The sequence below is a fragment of the Ambystoma mexicanum genome, chromosome 3q, assembly GCF_040938575.1.
Source record: "Ambystoma mexicanum isolate Mex_15411 chromosome 3q, UKY_AmexF1_1, whole genome shotgun sequence".
Classification (NCBI taxonomy): domain Eukaryota; kingdom Metazoa; phylum Chordata; class Amphibia; order Caudata; family Ambystomatidae; genus Ambystoma; species Ambystoma mexicanum.
The window spans coordinates 834,614,521-834,631,371 of record NC_090926.1 but is presented as its reverse complement, the minus strand read 5'-3'; the positions used below and the strand labels follow the sequence as shown (position 1 = coordinate 834,631,371).

Genomic DNA, 16,851 nt, shown 5'->3' with positions numbered 1-16,851 from the left:
CATTATTGTCTGATTTAATATCCTTAAGGTGATCATTAACCTCCTTGCCAATGGGGTCTTGGCCTTCGAATGACATATTGAGGATCTGCGCCTTCCATTCAGGTCTGAAGTTGGTCACCTTCATGCATGACGAGTCCTGAGAGGCGGCAACATGAGCCATCTGCTTGACCCAGACTCTGCAGCTTCCAGCGCTGAGTGACTCATGTGGTCAGATGTTGCTTCCCCATCTGTAATGAAGGCCGTTACTTCGTCTGAAGTTCGGACGGAAGGTGCTCCACGAACTTGGACCTCTTGTGGCACAATTTCCTGTCATATCTCACTGTTATTGTGAGGACCATGTCCTAATAGAGAAGGATGTAGAAGCCAAACCTTTCCTGCCTTCTGTGTTAGGCAGGGTGAGGGAATGAGGGGCTCACGTGTTTCCTCCCTATGGCCCCCACGATAACCGAGTTAGGTTTTATGGGGCCTTGTATTTCTCTCCCAGCATAGCCGTAGTGGAGGGAGTGGAAACTAGATTGGCCAGGATATTCTCCCTTGCTTCGCTTCTGGTGTCTAGAAAGGGTATGTCCGTGACCATCCCCCTTATCTTGTCGCTGTCCTCATAGAGCACTGTCTTCTTTTCTACACATGATGCCAGGTGATCGAACATTCTTGTTGCAATGGAAGGAAGCAATGTTGTCTGGCAGTGATTCTTTTCTGCGCAAGATACTTGGTGATCGAACATTGTTGTTGCAATGGAAGGAAGCAAAGTCGTCTGGCAGTGAAGAAATTCCAGGTGAATCACGCCTCTCTTGCTTCTGAATGTCAGAATCCTCCCGTTTGTCAGTATCTTGTTGAGGAGAGCCCTGGGTTCCCCCCACCTCCGTCGGGCTCGTCCAACTTCATGTTCGGTCCTGATCTTGTCAGTAGGTCAGGGACAGAAATCAAGGTGCCCTGATGGACTGTGGTGGAGAGAGACTCCCATATGCCTTCGTTGCAGTGAAGTGTCCATACGTCCCTGAGGTCGGGATATGTTTCTGTGACTCCTAGTTGCTTTATCAACAAGGGTTGCCAAGGAGGGCTGTTCTCGTTGGGCATAGACTGTTGCCTGTCTTCTCCTACGTCAGAGAATTCCTCTTGTATAATTATGTCTGAAGTTTAATCATTTCTAGAAGGGGTACAGGTTAGTATTAACCCATGAGACCTGTGGCACTGGCAGGGTGAGCTCCTCTCATCGCTGTTCTGCGTGGATGGCAGAGGTCGAGGATTTACTACTGTTTTCCTTGTGAGTGGCAATGTAGTTTCAATGTAGTTTCGGATGAATGGCAATTACACATTGATTTTCTTCACGTCTTTGTATTTCCCCTCAACTGTTTAGTCGTGGACGAGGGTTCTCTTTTGGACGAGGAAGTAGCCGCCTTTAGAAATAGCCGTGGATAAGGGGTTTTCCATATAAAGCGGGTTAACAGTGGACGGTACTCTCCCCCATTGACAGTCGTGGATGAGGGCTCTTGTGGACGAGGGCTTCTATCAGGTTATCCAATGACAGAACTTCTGTCGACGTCAGTGGACAAGGGATCTTGTGGACGAGGTTATCTGATGACAGAACTTCTCCCGTCGATGGTCGTGGACGAGGTCTCCCAGTGTTGTTATGGATGAGGGATTTTTCATAGGTAAGGGAGTTATCCGTGGATGGAGACTCCACCCGTCGACGAAGACGACTCTGTAGATGAAGATTGTTGATCCCTCGTAGACGAGGCACCCGTTGACGGTAATACAGCTACAACGATCGGCCCATGGACACTGACATGTCCATTGTAAAGGGCCTCCAGGACGATATGTCTGTGTGGATGAATTGTCTGTGGACGATGGGTTGGTAGCGTGGTCGACAAGGAGGTCTTACCTGTCGCTTCTGATGCTTTCCAAACAGAGAAGTGGGGATATAGGATGTTGTGGACGGTCACAGGCTGTCCTCCACTCCTTACATCTTTTTCTTCATTTTGCAGTTGGTGCTGTGCCCACTTTCCACTGAAGAAGCTCTTCTCTCTGAATCATGCTTCTCAAGGTCCTCCTTTTCCCTGATGAAGCTCTTCTCTTTGAAACTTGCTTCTGAGGGGTCCACAGGGTTCTCCTCCCCACTGATGTAGCTCTTCTCTAAAAGCTTGCTTCTCAGGGATCCTGAGGGACCAGACAGGACTGTATAGACAGACTGTTTACCCTCAGATGAATGGCCCTTACACCCCAGATGAGGAGTCTCCTGTGACTGCCTAGTAGAGTCTTCTGTGTGAAGGGTTCGACAAATGTTTAAAGACATTATTAGCTGGAGTCTTCATGGCCATGAGGGGCCAGATGCAGGATCTTACCTCGACGATTTCCAGATGAAGACACATGTTTCCTGGGCTGCAAAACACAATGTGTAGAGCAGAAGAAGCTCTATTCATTAGTAACAAAATGGTTTGAAAAATATTTGAAAAGACTGAATAGCAAGACAAAGCTCAGGAGAGCTGTGGAGGATTCCTTAATCACTAGACTGCGGTGAAACATCTGAAGATACCTGGGGTGGAGCTCAAGCCCTGCCACCTCATTGGTTAGTGTCAAAAGGGAGCAAAATGAGGTGGAGGGACTACATAAGTGAGTGCCTGTACAGGCATAATGGGCAAACAGTATTACTTTTTCCTAGGGAATCTTTTTTTATATTTATTTACTCATTTTAAAATTACTGAGGATTCCCAGTCTGATGGCGGGGAATATTCAAGCATGTGAATCTATGAAAGATCCAATGCTGGAGAAGTATGAAGAGTAGAGGCAGTGTCAATGGAGAAGGAAGAGAAAGCAGGAAAAGAATGATGGGTAGTAAAAGTGGAGAAAAAAGAGGTTGAGGAAAAAGTGAACAAAGGTAAGAAAAGTAGTAGTGGGAGGGGGAGAAGTAGTAGTGAGAGGGAGAGAGAAAGAGGAGTATACAGCTAGTAGTTAGCGGAGTATATAGGATGCGAAGAAACAGAGGTCAAGAGAAAGAGAGGAGAAAATTAAGTCAAGTGATGAGCCAGACACATGGGAAGGAGGAGTAGGAAGTTGGAAAAGCGAGTAAGATTCAAGAAGAGGAATGAAGGGGCATGACTGGTAAGTGGAAGAAAGATAAAGGTTAAAATCACAAAGAATAAAGAAGGACAAATTCAAAGGGAGAAGAAAAGAGAATAGTGTGTAGAGAGTCAAGGTCAACATGGAAGAAGTAAGTAGGGCCATGGGATGGTAGATCAAAAGTAAGATAACAGTTTGTGGTTCAAAGAATGAAGAGAGACAGTATACAACAGAAGGGTAGGAAGAGAGGCAGAAAGGGTCCATGAAGAGTGAAAGGGAATGCCAGTACCACCACTGTGGCCGATGGAGCGCAGTGAATATGAACATTTTGTAGAAGTAGTAGTGACAAAGGCAGGTGTTTTAGTGTTATGCAATGTCAACCATGTTTCAATTAAACAGAGAAATATGCAAGTTGAGCCTAAAGAACAAGTTAAGAATTGAGTGGGGTTTGTTACAGATCAAGCAGGCGCTCGAGAGACCTATCGTGAGAACAGGGGCAGTGGAGCACGATGGAGTAGGATAGATCAGATTAGAAGGGTTCTGAAAACGGGGGTGTTCATGATAAAAAGAGCATTCGGATGATATGGACGGGACGGGAAAATACATGAATAGAAGAGGTAGAAGAAGGAACAGAAATCGAAGATATTTCTTTCTTTCATTTATTGTTCACTTGTTAGGCACTTATACAGGAAGCAACTACTGTTTCAGAGCGCCCACAGCGCAACAGGGAGGGGACAGGGGATGATAGACAATGTAATTACAAAAATGTTAACGAATTAAATACAACAACATAAGAAGAGATGATGGGGAGGGGAAAACTAACCTACTATGCCATGTGAGTGTTCAGAACGTGCAAGTGCAGGGTCAGAGTGGTACGTGATAGGTGCTGTGGTGCTCATGGAGAGCTGCATGTGAAGCGCTATGAAGAAAGGCAAGTGCAACCTTCATTGTTGGATGGTGAGCCGCGGCAAGTGAAGGGAAAAGACAGCAGCTGCGATGATAAGATGTGTGAGGTAAGGACCCAGAGGATGCATAAGGGTCTGCACAGCAGTCAAGCTACTGTGCGATTAGCAGGGGAGAGTTCCGGGACTTAAGGCGGTCCTGCTCAAGACAAAGAGGGAGGGGGAGGCTGTTCGGTAGAAAGGAGCCCGGTGAGGAAAGTGATTGACCACCTGCTCTCTGTTTAGCCAATCGCTTCACAAACAGGGAGTTGGTGCCAGAGGAACGCAGGAGTTTAGAGGGGGAGTATTTGGTCAGAAAGAGTTGCAAATAGAGTGGTCCCCGGCCCCAGAAATCCTTGTAGATGATGCAGAGGGATTGGAATTTAATCCGTGCTGCAATCGGGAGCCAGTGGAGTCTTTGTAGGTCAGGAGAGATGCGGTCCCTGGTCCTGAGGCCAAGGGTAAGTTTTGCTGCCCTATTCTGGATTAGATGGAGGGGCCGCAGAGTGGATGAACGTAGATTAAGGAGGAGGCTATTGAAACAGTCCAACCTAGAGAGAACCAGAGCCCGGGTAACATTGATTCGCTGGGGGAAGGTGAGGAAAGGTAGAATTCCTTTCAGAAGGAAAAGCTGAAAGTGGACCTTCTTGGCAATGTCCTGAGTATGAGGGAGGAAGGAGAGAGAGGAGTCGAAGAAGTTGGGTGCCATGGTCCCAATAGGGAGGATCTCAGTTTTGCTGGCATTGAGGCAAAGGTCATTAGAGGTACACCAAGCCTGGATAGCTGAGAGGCAGACAGGGATGAAGGAGGCTGCAAGGGTGTATGTAGGAAGTTTGAAGAAGAGTTGTGTGTCGTCAGCATAGCACTGGAAGTTGCGGGAGAAGGAGGAAATGAGGCATGCCTGCAGAGTAAGGTAGATGTTAAAGAGCCATGGTGAAAGAATGTGGCCCTGTGGGAAGCCACAGATGGAGGAGTAAATTGGGGAGGAGAAAGTGCCCAGTATGACTTTGGAAGAACGGTCAGTTAGGAAGGAGTTAAGCCAGTCCAGTGCCCGCTCCAAGATATCAAGGGGGTCATAGAGCCATTTTATGAGGATGGAGTGGTTCACTGTGTCAAATGCGAGCATAGAGATCAAGGAGTATGAGGACAGCAGGGGAGTTGCAATCAATGGATGCAAGCAGTTCTTCACGGGTGGTCAGAAGAGCAGTTTTCATGCCTCTAGCTGCTCAGAATCCAGACTGATGGTCGTCAAGACCTACGTCAAGTTCAGTGTAGGAGTAAAGTTGGGGAAGGGCCAACTTCTCAAGCAGTTTCACCAGGAAAGGGGTGATGGAGATGGGGGGATAGTTGGCCAGGAAGGGTCTGCTCACGTTTTTTACGGATGGGGCGCTATGAGGAATTCATGGTGGCAAGAAGTAAGACAGACACAACTGATCCCAGTTCAAGGGTGTTTATTGAACAATGAATGCTGAATGCCGGTTGGAAAGACGCCTATTCTAAACCTGAAACTAAGATGGGAGAAAACGTCAACCTTCAAATGAAAAATATGGCATTCCTAGTGGCGTTGTGTCAAAATAAAAGGGCCTATACTAAAACATATTGCCAAACTTCACAACTAATACAAAAAGGGGTGTAGAATAATCTCAAGAAAAGAAAGAAGTGTTCTTAAATAATATGTCAGGATGCGGTAGCCTGGGCCTTCCTTCTCCATGTTTTCAGTACACAGTAAGATGGGAGCTTGGAGCACAGTATAGACTCGGGCTTCTCCAGCACGAGATAACCGTTCCAATGGCAGATCTCAGGACCGTCGATGGCCAAGTCTTGTTTCCTTTGAAAGTCTCTTGCCTTCGGAGGCCTGACGTGTTCAAATAACAAAACAAAAGTTCCTCTAACCAAATGAAAGTTCTTTTAGGGTGATAAGGGTTCAACCCTGGGTCCCCCTCTTCTGGGCGCTGACCCTTCACAAATCGTATTCCTCATTTTATAAGTCAGTTCTTTTCTTACTTAAAGTATGGATGATAGCTTCACCCCTGGATCTTCCGTCGGCCGGGCTCTGACCCCTCTGGACTGCTAGTACTTGGGTGATAACTTCATCTTGGTGTCTCTTAACTTTTGCTTTCACTTTTCTCAATCTTGGCATGAAATCTTTTCACCCTTGGATCCCCCTCTGCCGGGCCCTGGCCCCTCTCGATTATTAGGCTCCGTTCACCAAGCTTACTGTGGCTCGCTATCAGGGTAATAGTGGCTCATCCCTGGGTCCCCCTCTTCTGGGCGCTGACCCCTCTTTACTTTCAATGTTCTCCTTTTTACACTGTTCAATGTTTGTTGGATTCACATCCCTTTCTCTCACACTGCTTGTAGATCAAAGTCTTTCAATTGTACACGGATTTTGCTTGACCCTCTGGATGACCCCTTTGACCTAGATCCCTGGTCCTCCTACGGCCTTCTGGTAATTGTAGTTTCGTTCAGATGGGGATCGACCAGAGTTTCTTGAGTTTAGTATCCACGTGGTGCCAGTTTCCCTTTGTAGCTGTTCTCCCCTTGACACTTTTGCAGTTCTTTCGTAGTTCATCAAATTTGGTTAAAAAAGTTGCCACTTTGCAATTCTCACTCAACACAGCCAGGTTCTTATCAATTCTCTCCTCGACTCACTGGCTGTGATGAACCGCTTGGCTTTTGGCTTCTCTGCAGTCAAGGCCGGTATCACTGGCGCGGGAGCTTCCCTTGCTCCTGCTTATCGGCGTAAGCTTGCCACATGTACCATTGAAATCTGCAGCAAGACACTGGTGCTATTGTTCGTGGTCTTAGGCTCTCTTCCACGAAGGTTCCATGGGTCTGGGACGAAAAGGGCAAGGTCCCTTCTCTCCACGCCACCCTATCAATTCCTGCCGCCTTTCTCCTTCTCTTGAACCTCTGCGCTTGACTAGCCTACTCGTCGTGCTGTCTGCCGTGCTCACCTTGCTCATATTGTGATTTCTTACTCCACCTTTTATTCCTGCGGGGAAAGGAAAGGTCCATCAGGTGTGTGTGATTTTGGTTAATTGCCTGACTCTGCCTGAGCCCCGGGTTGGGACATGTCAGGTTGCATATTACTCCATTGTCTATTGTGTGGTGCAAAGGTGTTTGTGTCGCAAAAGGGGGGGGGCAGTGTTTTTGAATGCCCTACGGTAGAGGATGGGGAAAAGGTGTCAAAGGAAGGGGGATACTGCGTCTCACCCCTCGGGGTCCGACTCTCACTCTCACTCCTCAAAGAACCCCCATCCAGTTGATCCTCCCTCACTGTTCCACTCCCAGGAACTGTATCCAATAGTGATGGCTGTGTCCTGGCCACCTGGATAATGGATCCTCGAGGCTTAGACAGTGAGACACCTTCAGGTTTCTCACAGTGCACAAAGGAGTGGTTACTAAGATCAGCGACAGCTGGGCAGGGAGCGGAAATGTTGTCCTTGATGGCTCTGGATGAGCAAGGGGCAACCTGTTTGGAAGAGACCTTCATGAAGTTGACAACTTTGGTGACTTCTTCCGTGGAGACAGAGGCAAAGAAGGAAAAGGAGGAAGGAGGAGGGTGAGTGGTCAGGGGAGGCAAGGGTGGAGAGGGATGGGTTGAAAGAGTGTGTGGCAAGGCTGTTCAGTATGTCCTGGGTTTTGGAGGTGAAGTGAATGGCAAGTGCATTGCAAAGGACCTGGGGAGGAGTAGGGGCAGAGGATACTGTGGAAGGATTGGCAAGTATCCTGCAGATTTTGTATTTGCCGTTCTCAGAGTTCAGCCGTGTTGCTGGGAGATGAGCATGGATGAGCATGGTTGTGACGGTATGCCAGGATTGCAGGGCAGAGATGAAAAAAGCATGGGGGATGTATGGGCGCAGTGTCAAATCCATATATGTCGTAACTTCTCCCTGAGCGAAAAACCTGTGAGTGATGGCAGGGAGGTGAGGCCACTACCTGACAGTCACCCTGGGGGTGGTACACAGCGGGAGGATCTTAAGGGTAGAGACTCCACCTATGGGGACAGGGAAGGCCATCTAGGGGGAAGGCGGTATGACACTTCTCGCCCAGCACCCTATACGTCCTCCTACCCCATTAACCACACTTCTGTATCCCCCACCTCTATGTATGTCTGTAAGACTGAATTTCCAACATTCACTGAGACGAGGCAGAGTAGGGATGGACTAACGAGGACTTCCATGAGATGTATTGGGACAAGGAGGAGATGTGGAGCACTGAAGAATACTTGGAGGAACATGAATGAGCATTCTAGCTGTCAGTGCCCCTTCCAAATAAAGACAAAGGAAGGTCTTCGCCAATTGAAAATACCTCCTTGGAGGAACCAAGAACGAGACGGCAGCTCTGTGCAGGAAGAAGAGGCTGATGACCAGAAAGAGGAGAGAGATGCTTCCACACGCTGTCCTACAGTGATGGACCAGGTGAGAAGCTGGCAGAGCAGAGGTCCAGGCAAATGCGGGAGTCTGACAGTACGGTTGATGGAAGACACACAGCTTGCAAGGGACCAACAACTGCAGAGCTGCCAAAACACGCCAGCGAGCCAGGGAAGCTGTGCAAGACCCAAACACAGAGAGAGAGATGATACCTAGACTGACCAGGAGATGCCGGATCCAACCCTGAAGGTACAGGGGTTACAGGAACTGTTCGTGGGAGAGCAAAATGGTAGGGTAACCAAAGAAAAGTTTCCCAATACAGGGGAAAGAGGAAAAGTCCCCGTAATATATCAAAGAACACTAATAATCATACCGAAGGAAGCACAGAGAACATGGTCTGGGACTCTCAACCAAAAGTCAAGATTGCTGTCAGTCATCTTCCTTGTGGCAGTGCTTGGCAAAGGAGTGAGCCGCGTCTGCCAGAAGAAAAACAAAGAAACACGGGTCTGGGAGCCGCACCCACAAAAATCAAAGGGGAATATCATTGCCAGTCAACTTCCTCATGGCAGTTCTTGGCAAAGGAGTGAGCGAAGTCTACCAGAAGAAAAACTAAGAAAAAAATATGTCAGGGACCTGCATCTTCAAAAGAAGATCAACATAATTCATCTTCTTTGTGGCACTACCTGGCAGGAGAGTGAACCAGGTCTGCCATACTGAGTTTACGAAGACAATCCACGGGAAGGGAGTCATTCCCCCATGGTGCTGTGAACTGTGAATCATAGTGTATGAAAACCCAGGGAAGGGAGTCATTTCCCCTGGTGCTGTGAAACATAGTGTATGAAAGGCCAGGGGAAGTAGAGTTAGGGAGAGGTAGGTTTTTGCTTTATCTCTGGTATAATCAAAGTTAATGCCAACAACCATGCCACCTGTGATGTCAGTCTCCTCCCTCTGCACCCTTACAGCACACAGTGCACAAACAGGAGTAAACAGCATGTGTAGAATCCCTTGAATTAGACACCCTTCAATGATTACACACAGGGCAGAGACACCCTAGGAGGTGGACATTTGAAGGGATGGCAGGCAGGGAGTCATGTGATGGCGATGGTGTGGCAGGGTCCTTTCCTAAAAGGTGAGTGGGCGGCAGGGAGGGCCAGATGACTGGGGCACCTCAAGCCACACGGGTAGCAGTTCTACACAAGCACTGGGGCAAAGTAATGGCTGAGGCACAGGAACAGTCAGGGAGTCCAGCAGGGACTGAGGCCACACCAGGCGGCACAAAGGACTAGATGAACGTGGCACCTCAAGCCCCCTGGGCAGCGCCTCTGCTCCGGCACTGGGGCAAAGTAAGAGCCAAGGCACAGGAACATTTACAAATTCCATAACGGACCGAGGTCACTGACACCGTCACGTGACAGCAATAGTATGGATACACAGGTTTCCTGCTCCTCTTAGCCTCTCTTTGTTACCACACACCTTTCCTTTCATCCCACATATTCCACACATTCCTTTGAAGCAAATCATGCATTCTAAAAGCTTCCACTATGTTACTCCACATTCTTAACAAATGTTTTACATTCGTTTTGTTTTAACCCCTATATTGGTACCAATGTGTTTGAAAATTCAAAATGTCTACCAATTTTCCTAAATTTAATGCAGGATATGGATGCATTTTACTATGCAGAATAATCTCTTATTATGTAGGAAATTTAATATTTCCAAAATACCTTTCTTTAAGTAATCATAGTTTCATTTGTGTGAATCCTAGCTAGATCTTAGTCCAATTTATTTGTCTATATCCCATTAATGTGATTCTCCCCCTCTAATTCCTCTTCTCTTGCTTCTGCATAGGGCAAGTTAAGTATCAATGGTTGTCACTTACTATGAAGATTTTCTTTTTCTTCCTGTGCGTACTGATTTTCTTTGAAAGGTATCAGGTTGTGTGTCACTCCCTTAGTTTTCCTAGGCAATCAATAGGAAGGTGGGGCCTCAGAGACTGCAGTGCCAGTTCTTTTGATACAGAGCTTGGCATGCGTGATGTCGACTTGGTTTCTAAAGCAAGCTCTGGTACACAAGCTGCCGGATCCACCTAGGATGGCATGGGAACAAGATGGCTGTCAGCGGCAGTAGTGCATTCCACAGCGTGCTGGAAATGCACATTTACACATTTAGGGCCTCATTTAGGGCCTCATTACGGAAAGAACCGTGGTGGTAAATCCGCCACCATCGTTCTTTCCGGACCAGCTGATTAAGAGTCCTGCAGGCAGGAGGTGTCACTCCCGCCAGGTCTGACCTGGCGGGTTTAACACCACCTGCCTGCAGGTGTACATTAAACACAGGCTCTGTCATAGACGGAGCCGGTGTTTCCATGGTCACCATCTCCATGGAGTCCCACGGGACCTCGTAGGGGTCCTACGGGACTCCATGGGAATGGGGATTTACCTATTTCCACCTTCGGAATTACCAGGTCACCGGGGTTGTAATGCCCCGGTGATTCCGGCAATCACGGAGGTGGAATGGTAATACGAGTCCGGCGGTAACCTGCCGGAATTTTCGGTTCCGTTACCGGCGAACTCGTATTGAGGCCCTTAGACTTGTTTGTTTCTGGGACAAAGGTTTAAGCAGCCACAGAATGATTTAAATGAAGCATATACAATGGTGAAATACAATGGAAATTTAAGAGCCTCGGAGCATTTATAGTTAATAGCAAACCTGGATATTGGATTAAAATATGGAGTGTAGTAGTTCTTTTTTCCTGGAAGCAGCTTGGTAGCAGCATGGAAGAGGATTGCCCAGGTGGAAAATACCACTGAGCACGAAGAAGCCCAGACTTAATAGTAATACCAATTTTGCCTCTTTTATAGACTTTTCAGTGTGCACTCAGAGTGCCCTCAACCAACCTTATTGGGCGAATGTGTTCCCACATATTCTTTGTAAAACATTGTAGAGACCCCAGCAAGCAGTCATAGAACAGGTGATCTGGCTGTGTTGGTTCTCGGTAGAGGGGCTTCCAGACTTTTTTTGTATATTTTGCACATATCACTGCTGTGCCCTCACTAAAATCTCAACCTGTCCATCAAACTATCTAAATCCACATTTTAGGATCTATGTGCAAAGGACACACTTAAGAGCAACATTGCAGAAGGCTTTTCCACGCAAGGTTGATCTGTTCCTCTCCTCTTCTTCATCATCACTATCCTGTTCCCCTACGCAATCTCATGCCTATGTTGCCGGTCTAGTGGCCGCCAAGGTGAAAGAGTGACGCACGTGTGTACCACAGCTCTCTTTTGTGTGTTGCCCTTCCTCCATGTGACCACTACACCTTCAACGCCTGCTTGTTCTATACATTCATTCAAATGGTGCAATATGGGGTCACATGTGGTTTGCAAATCCCCCCGTTTGAGGTACACTTTCATGCATCAAGCCACGTGGAATTGCAAATACATTATCTCCTCTAATTCAAATACAGTATCCAGACTTCCACCACAAATTACTTGGTAATCAGTAAAAATGTAATTTCGAAATGTGATTGTTAATGCATTTCTTTGACAAGGGGCCTCATTCTAAGTGTGGTGGTCGGGAAAAAAGTGTGCAGTTGCACCTTAACGGCACCATTTCCGGACCGCCACACAGCAGAGTTTTCACAGAAGCACCGGCACAGTTAAAAATGGTGCCGGTGCTACCGTGAACACATTCCCGTGGAGTCCTATGGAACTGCATAGGAATGAGAACTTCTCAAGTCTGCCGCCTGATATGGTCCGGGATATCATGCAGCAGATTCGGTGTAACAAAGATGGCATACCGACGGGTTACTGCCATCCTCATAATGAGGCCCAAGGACATGGCATAAACCAATACAAAAAAGGTATATAAGGTTACAGTACCTCCACAAATGCCAATAGCTTTTCAGTGGATGCTTCAAATGTTTTTCTTGCAACCTCTGATTTCCTCAGTTGGCAATCTAGCACAGTTATCCTCTTTCTTAAATCTTGAACATTGTCCTAGGATAGGGTATAAAATCAAATACATGTAAATGTAATAAAAAAAATGTGCTTTGCAGTACCCATAATACTGTACATTTCATATAAACCCATGGCACTGGCTTATCTACGTGCCTTTAGTACACCATTACATGAGTCCAGGATGCAATCCCCCTATTACAATAAGAAAAAAAAAAAGAAAGACAGCATTACCTTGCCCTAAAAAAAAAGAAATCATAACCCATTTAGAATGTCAATTAGAAGACAATACAAAGGTTCCACAACCATTGTTTGCAGAGCAACCATGAACTATAATTGCAACATATTTAAGATGCTGGGGCATTACCGAGTCAGGTGATGCCCCGGAGCGCATAGTTACAGGCCCGAGCGAAGCGAGGTCCTTAACGAAGGCCCCGGGGCATTACCTGGCTCGGTAATGCCCAGTGGCTCGGGGCTTATTGCTATTAGTACCCTGGCCCGCAAGACCAGGGTACTAATAGCATTCTTTTTCTGTTCCAAAAAACGCTGCAGCATTTCGGAACAGAAAAAAAAGGTCAAACAAAATCAGGAGCGGACGCGCTGGGGACAGAAGTGTTCCCAGCGCCTTCGCTCCTGAGGAGGGTGGGGAGGGCAGGGGATTGCCCCGTTTTGAGCCTCCTCATTGGCTGAGGGGCTACCACTCACCCCCACTAGGGTGATTCGAGGGATTCTGCGTGGGGTATGGACTGGGCAAGAGCCAATCAGATTGTGACTAACAATCTGATTGTCTCTCGCCGGGTACTAAAATACATTATGACAAGAATTGGAAGAGTTAACTGATAATTCGGAGCATGATGTTAGAAGCAACTTAAAAATCACATGATTTTTTGGTTTCATTATTTTTGTCACTATGATCATGAAACCGATAAATAAAGTCTTTAAAAAAAAATCACCTGATTTGATCACCTATTTTGGGGTTCTGGACACATTTTAGAATAGTTGGCCAGAGAAAGCTTGTAAGATTAAAAGTTAGTATGCAAGAGACAGTTAAGAGTTCAGTGTGGGTTTAATCTGTGTAGCAATTTGCTAAAACAAAAACAATCATGTTTTACTAAGATATAATTACCACAATTCACTAATATCAAATATTTGTACACTGAATTACTTTTTATAAACCCTTTTCTTTGATTGAAATACTACTCATCTGCAGTCACCAGACTAAAATAGTAAGGATTTTTGCATAGCTCTTGCAACTTAGATTCAGAAGAGATGTTGCGCTTTTGGGTAATTCCAGATCCTTCCCAGGATGTGGTAGGATAATTAACATAGCCTATGAAAATGAGCTGTCACGTAGGACAAGAACATGCACCTTTGTTTTATAATTTTACAAAGTAGGGTTCAACTTATTGCAAAACTCACAAAAGACCTCTAGAAAGAAGCATCACAGTCCATAGAGCTCAAAGGGTTCACTTCTTTCCTCTCCTTTTTCAGTGTTGTAGGCTAAGTGGTGACCCAAAATCTTCTCAGTCTGATCTTTTTTTGGGCTTTCTGGGATTCTGTACCGCACAACTGATTTTAGTACACATTTCTGTGAATGTTCCCTTGATTCCTCCAACCTTGCCTCTCTTCTATGGACTACATCCTCCTTCAACTTACTACATCCCACCAACACCTTCTGCCCACTCTTAGCCCCATTACTTAGCACCGCCTGCCTCGGCTCCTTAATTCCCCCACTACCATTTCCTCTCTACGTTCATCCTCTGTTTTTATGATTTTACCACCTCCTCCTTCACCCTCTTAGTTCTTGCCAACTCCTCCAGCTCGCTACTGCTGCCGCCTCGCCAATCTTCTAACTCTCCTTGTGCTCCTGCCACCCATCCTGACAGAATATAGATCTTGCTCTTTTTTAGCGTGGGAATGCCTTTCCCTAGGCTGGAGCTCCTGGGAGGGTCTGCACCTACGTCTGAAATTAAGGGTAGGATTCAGATTGGTTGAGCTTAATGAGCGCCTGCATTTTCATTGAGGCACAATGGGGTTGGGCCGGATTTGTAAGAATACCTATCCCCTGTGGACTACAGGTACCTTGATCCTTCCCTCCCTAGTGTTTATCCTTGGAAGTCATGCTGTAGGTATATCAATTGTGCCAAACCAGAAAAAGGAGTCCGACCACTGGATATGATTCAAACAGAAGATTTGTATTAACTTAAATGAAAACCTGCTCAATCTGGCGCTACTGCTACCACGAGGTTCTAAAACTGAAAACCTAAAGGTACTTGTCAGCTTGCTCTGTCAAAATAAAAAGTCTGTCCTTAGTCCGAAACCTAATCTAACTAACTGGCCCTACCACTACATACAAATTGCATGAACTAAAGTAAATGACTGTTAGGCTTAGGATCTTGTAATACACAAAATACTCCTTGAAAAGAAATGTCCACTACAGTCCTCTGTCTGTGGCCCTTGCCACCAGCCTCTTGATCAGTACTTGAAAATAAATGTTCATCACAATTCTATGTAGTTTGCCTTTGCCAACAGTCTCTTACACAGAGGTTCCTTAGGTTTGCCTCCGTTCATGACAATAGGATTCTCTTCTCAAGCCCCTTAAAATGATTTCAAATGTAGTCCTCTGAAAATTTGGAAGTTTCACCAAAGTAAAAAAATAAATAATAAAGGTTACTTTTCTCATCCCCTTCCAGAGACTCTGGGTATATCTTGATAGCCCTCCTTCCAGGGCAACTTCACCGCTTCTCAGGGCTGCAATCAGAGTTTGTGCTATGGCCAACTTTCTCTCATGGACCTCCTTATCTTGCCCATTTTAAGCCTTCAATGAGCCTTCTAGTCTCTTGGTTTATACCCTGCTCTGGCATTTACTCACTCTCAGACTGAATTCAAACCGCCTATCTCATTTTCATGTGCCCAAACTGCATACCTGTTTCCCCGTGGTGCTCTATCCAGGGAGGTTCAGTGGCTCTGGTGGCAGTGGGCTCCCTCAAGAAGCTGCAGTGTTTGCTGGTGCCTTTGGCCTTCTCTGGCATCTGCCTTCTCTTGGCCACGCCAGTGCTATCTCTGGCTCTTTCTAGCGGTGGCCTTCTTGTGGGCTCACTGGTGCTTTCTCGGTTTTCTTCTGGTTTTTACCTTCCTGTGGGTTTACCAGTATCTCTTATTTAAATTTTATTGTTTAAAGCGCTGCCTTAGCTCGAGAGCAGCAGAGTGTGGCTAAGCAGCATTTGGGCTGGCATTTTTAACAGTAGCATAGTACTGTGAGTTGATGTCTGTGCATCGGTATGTGTATCCATTGGAATTAGTCATTGGTCATGTGTTGTTGAAAAAGCCATGTTTTGAGAAATTTGCGCAACTGGAGAATGGTAGGGACATTTGAAGCCGGCACCAGCAAGGATTTCCTCTGGTAGCAACCTTTTTGTGGGTTTGACAGTTTTTCTTTCTCATGATTCCTCTGGCAGCAACATTTTCGTGGTCTTGCCGGTACCTCTTCTGCTTCCTCTGCAACGTCACCCAGGACACGAGCAGAGAACCTTGTTTGGATGGATATGCTGGCCTCAGTGGCGTTCCTCTGGCTAATTGCCCAACATGTGCACTAGGTGGTTCCTCCTCCAGGCAGCACTGGTTTCAGCCGGTAGCAGCGGTGTCCAGTGTGCGCATCTCCACCTCAACCCATTGACTTTACGCCAGCTGGTCTCCTCTTTCTCCAGGTGAGAATAGAAGGGTCTTCATAGGGATTTTTGTAACGAGAGACGTTTTGTTGGTTACATGACTTCACACTTGAGGGGGCCAGCATTCCTCCCAGGCAAGGACAAAGGTTTCATCAAATCAACAACTTCCTTTATTCCCATATAAGCAGGGAAGTTTGGGTTTAATGGAGATCTTAATAAACATTGGGAGTTATTATCCCATAAGGGTGTGTCACTCCGGGTGAGATCTTGATTTCCCATACTCCTAGGGAGTGACTCACATAGAGGCCACGCCTCCCTCTTCTTAATGGTGTTGGTTCCCCCTTGGGCTAAAGAGATGAATAACCTGGATTTGTTACACAATACTTTGTGACTCACTGAGAGGTGCACTCAACTCCTCTGTGGCTTGTTATACGCAAAGCTGCACACTGCCAGACATCGCTGGTGCATTTGTAACTGGATCTATTCTCACGCAAGTAGCTCTGAGTACATGTTTTGCTTCCTCTTAAAGGGGATGGCAACTTTAGAGACAGATGGTAGGATCCAAGAGATCGGAGTACCATGTTCTCCTAACCCATCTGGGGCGATCATGGTAGCTCAAAACATCTTCAACCTCCTGGATGACAGGAATCGCTGGGGAGCGAGGGGGAGGTAGGCGTAGTGGAGAGGAAAGGTCCAATCCACTAGGAATGCTTCCCACAGTGCACCGTTCACTGGGAATTCCCTCGAGCAAAACTTGATGCGCTTCTTGTTGGACTCCATGGCAAAATGATCCACTGCTGGGGTATCCCAGAGAGAGAGAAGACCTCCTCCAGGACTTCCTGGCACACTTCCC

The 16,851-nt window shown here is 46.6% G+C and overlaps 1 protein-coding gene across 1 annotated transcript in view; it reads right to left on the bottom strand.

Moving 5' to 3' along the window:
• Positions 1–16,851, bottom strand: part of STXBP4 (syntaxin binding protein 4) — a 775,907-nt gene that overhangs the window by 225,325 nt on the left and 533,731 nt on the right. The window contains exon 13 of the mRNA XM_069654926.1: positions 12,256–12,372. Coding sequence (XP_069511027.1) covers positions 12,256–12,372 — 117 coding nt within the window. The remainder of the gene's footprint in view (positions 1–12,255; positions 12,373–16,851) is intronic.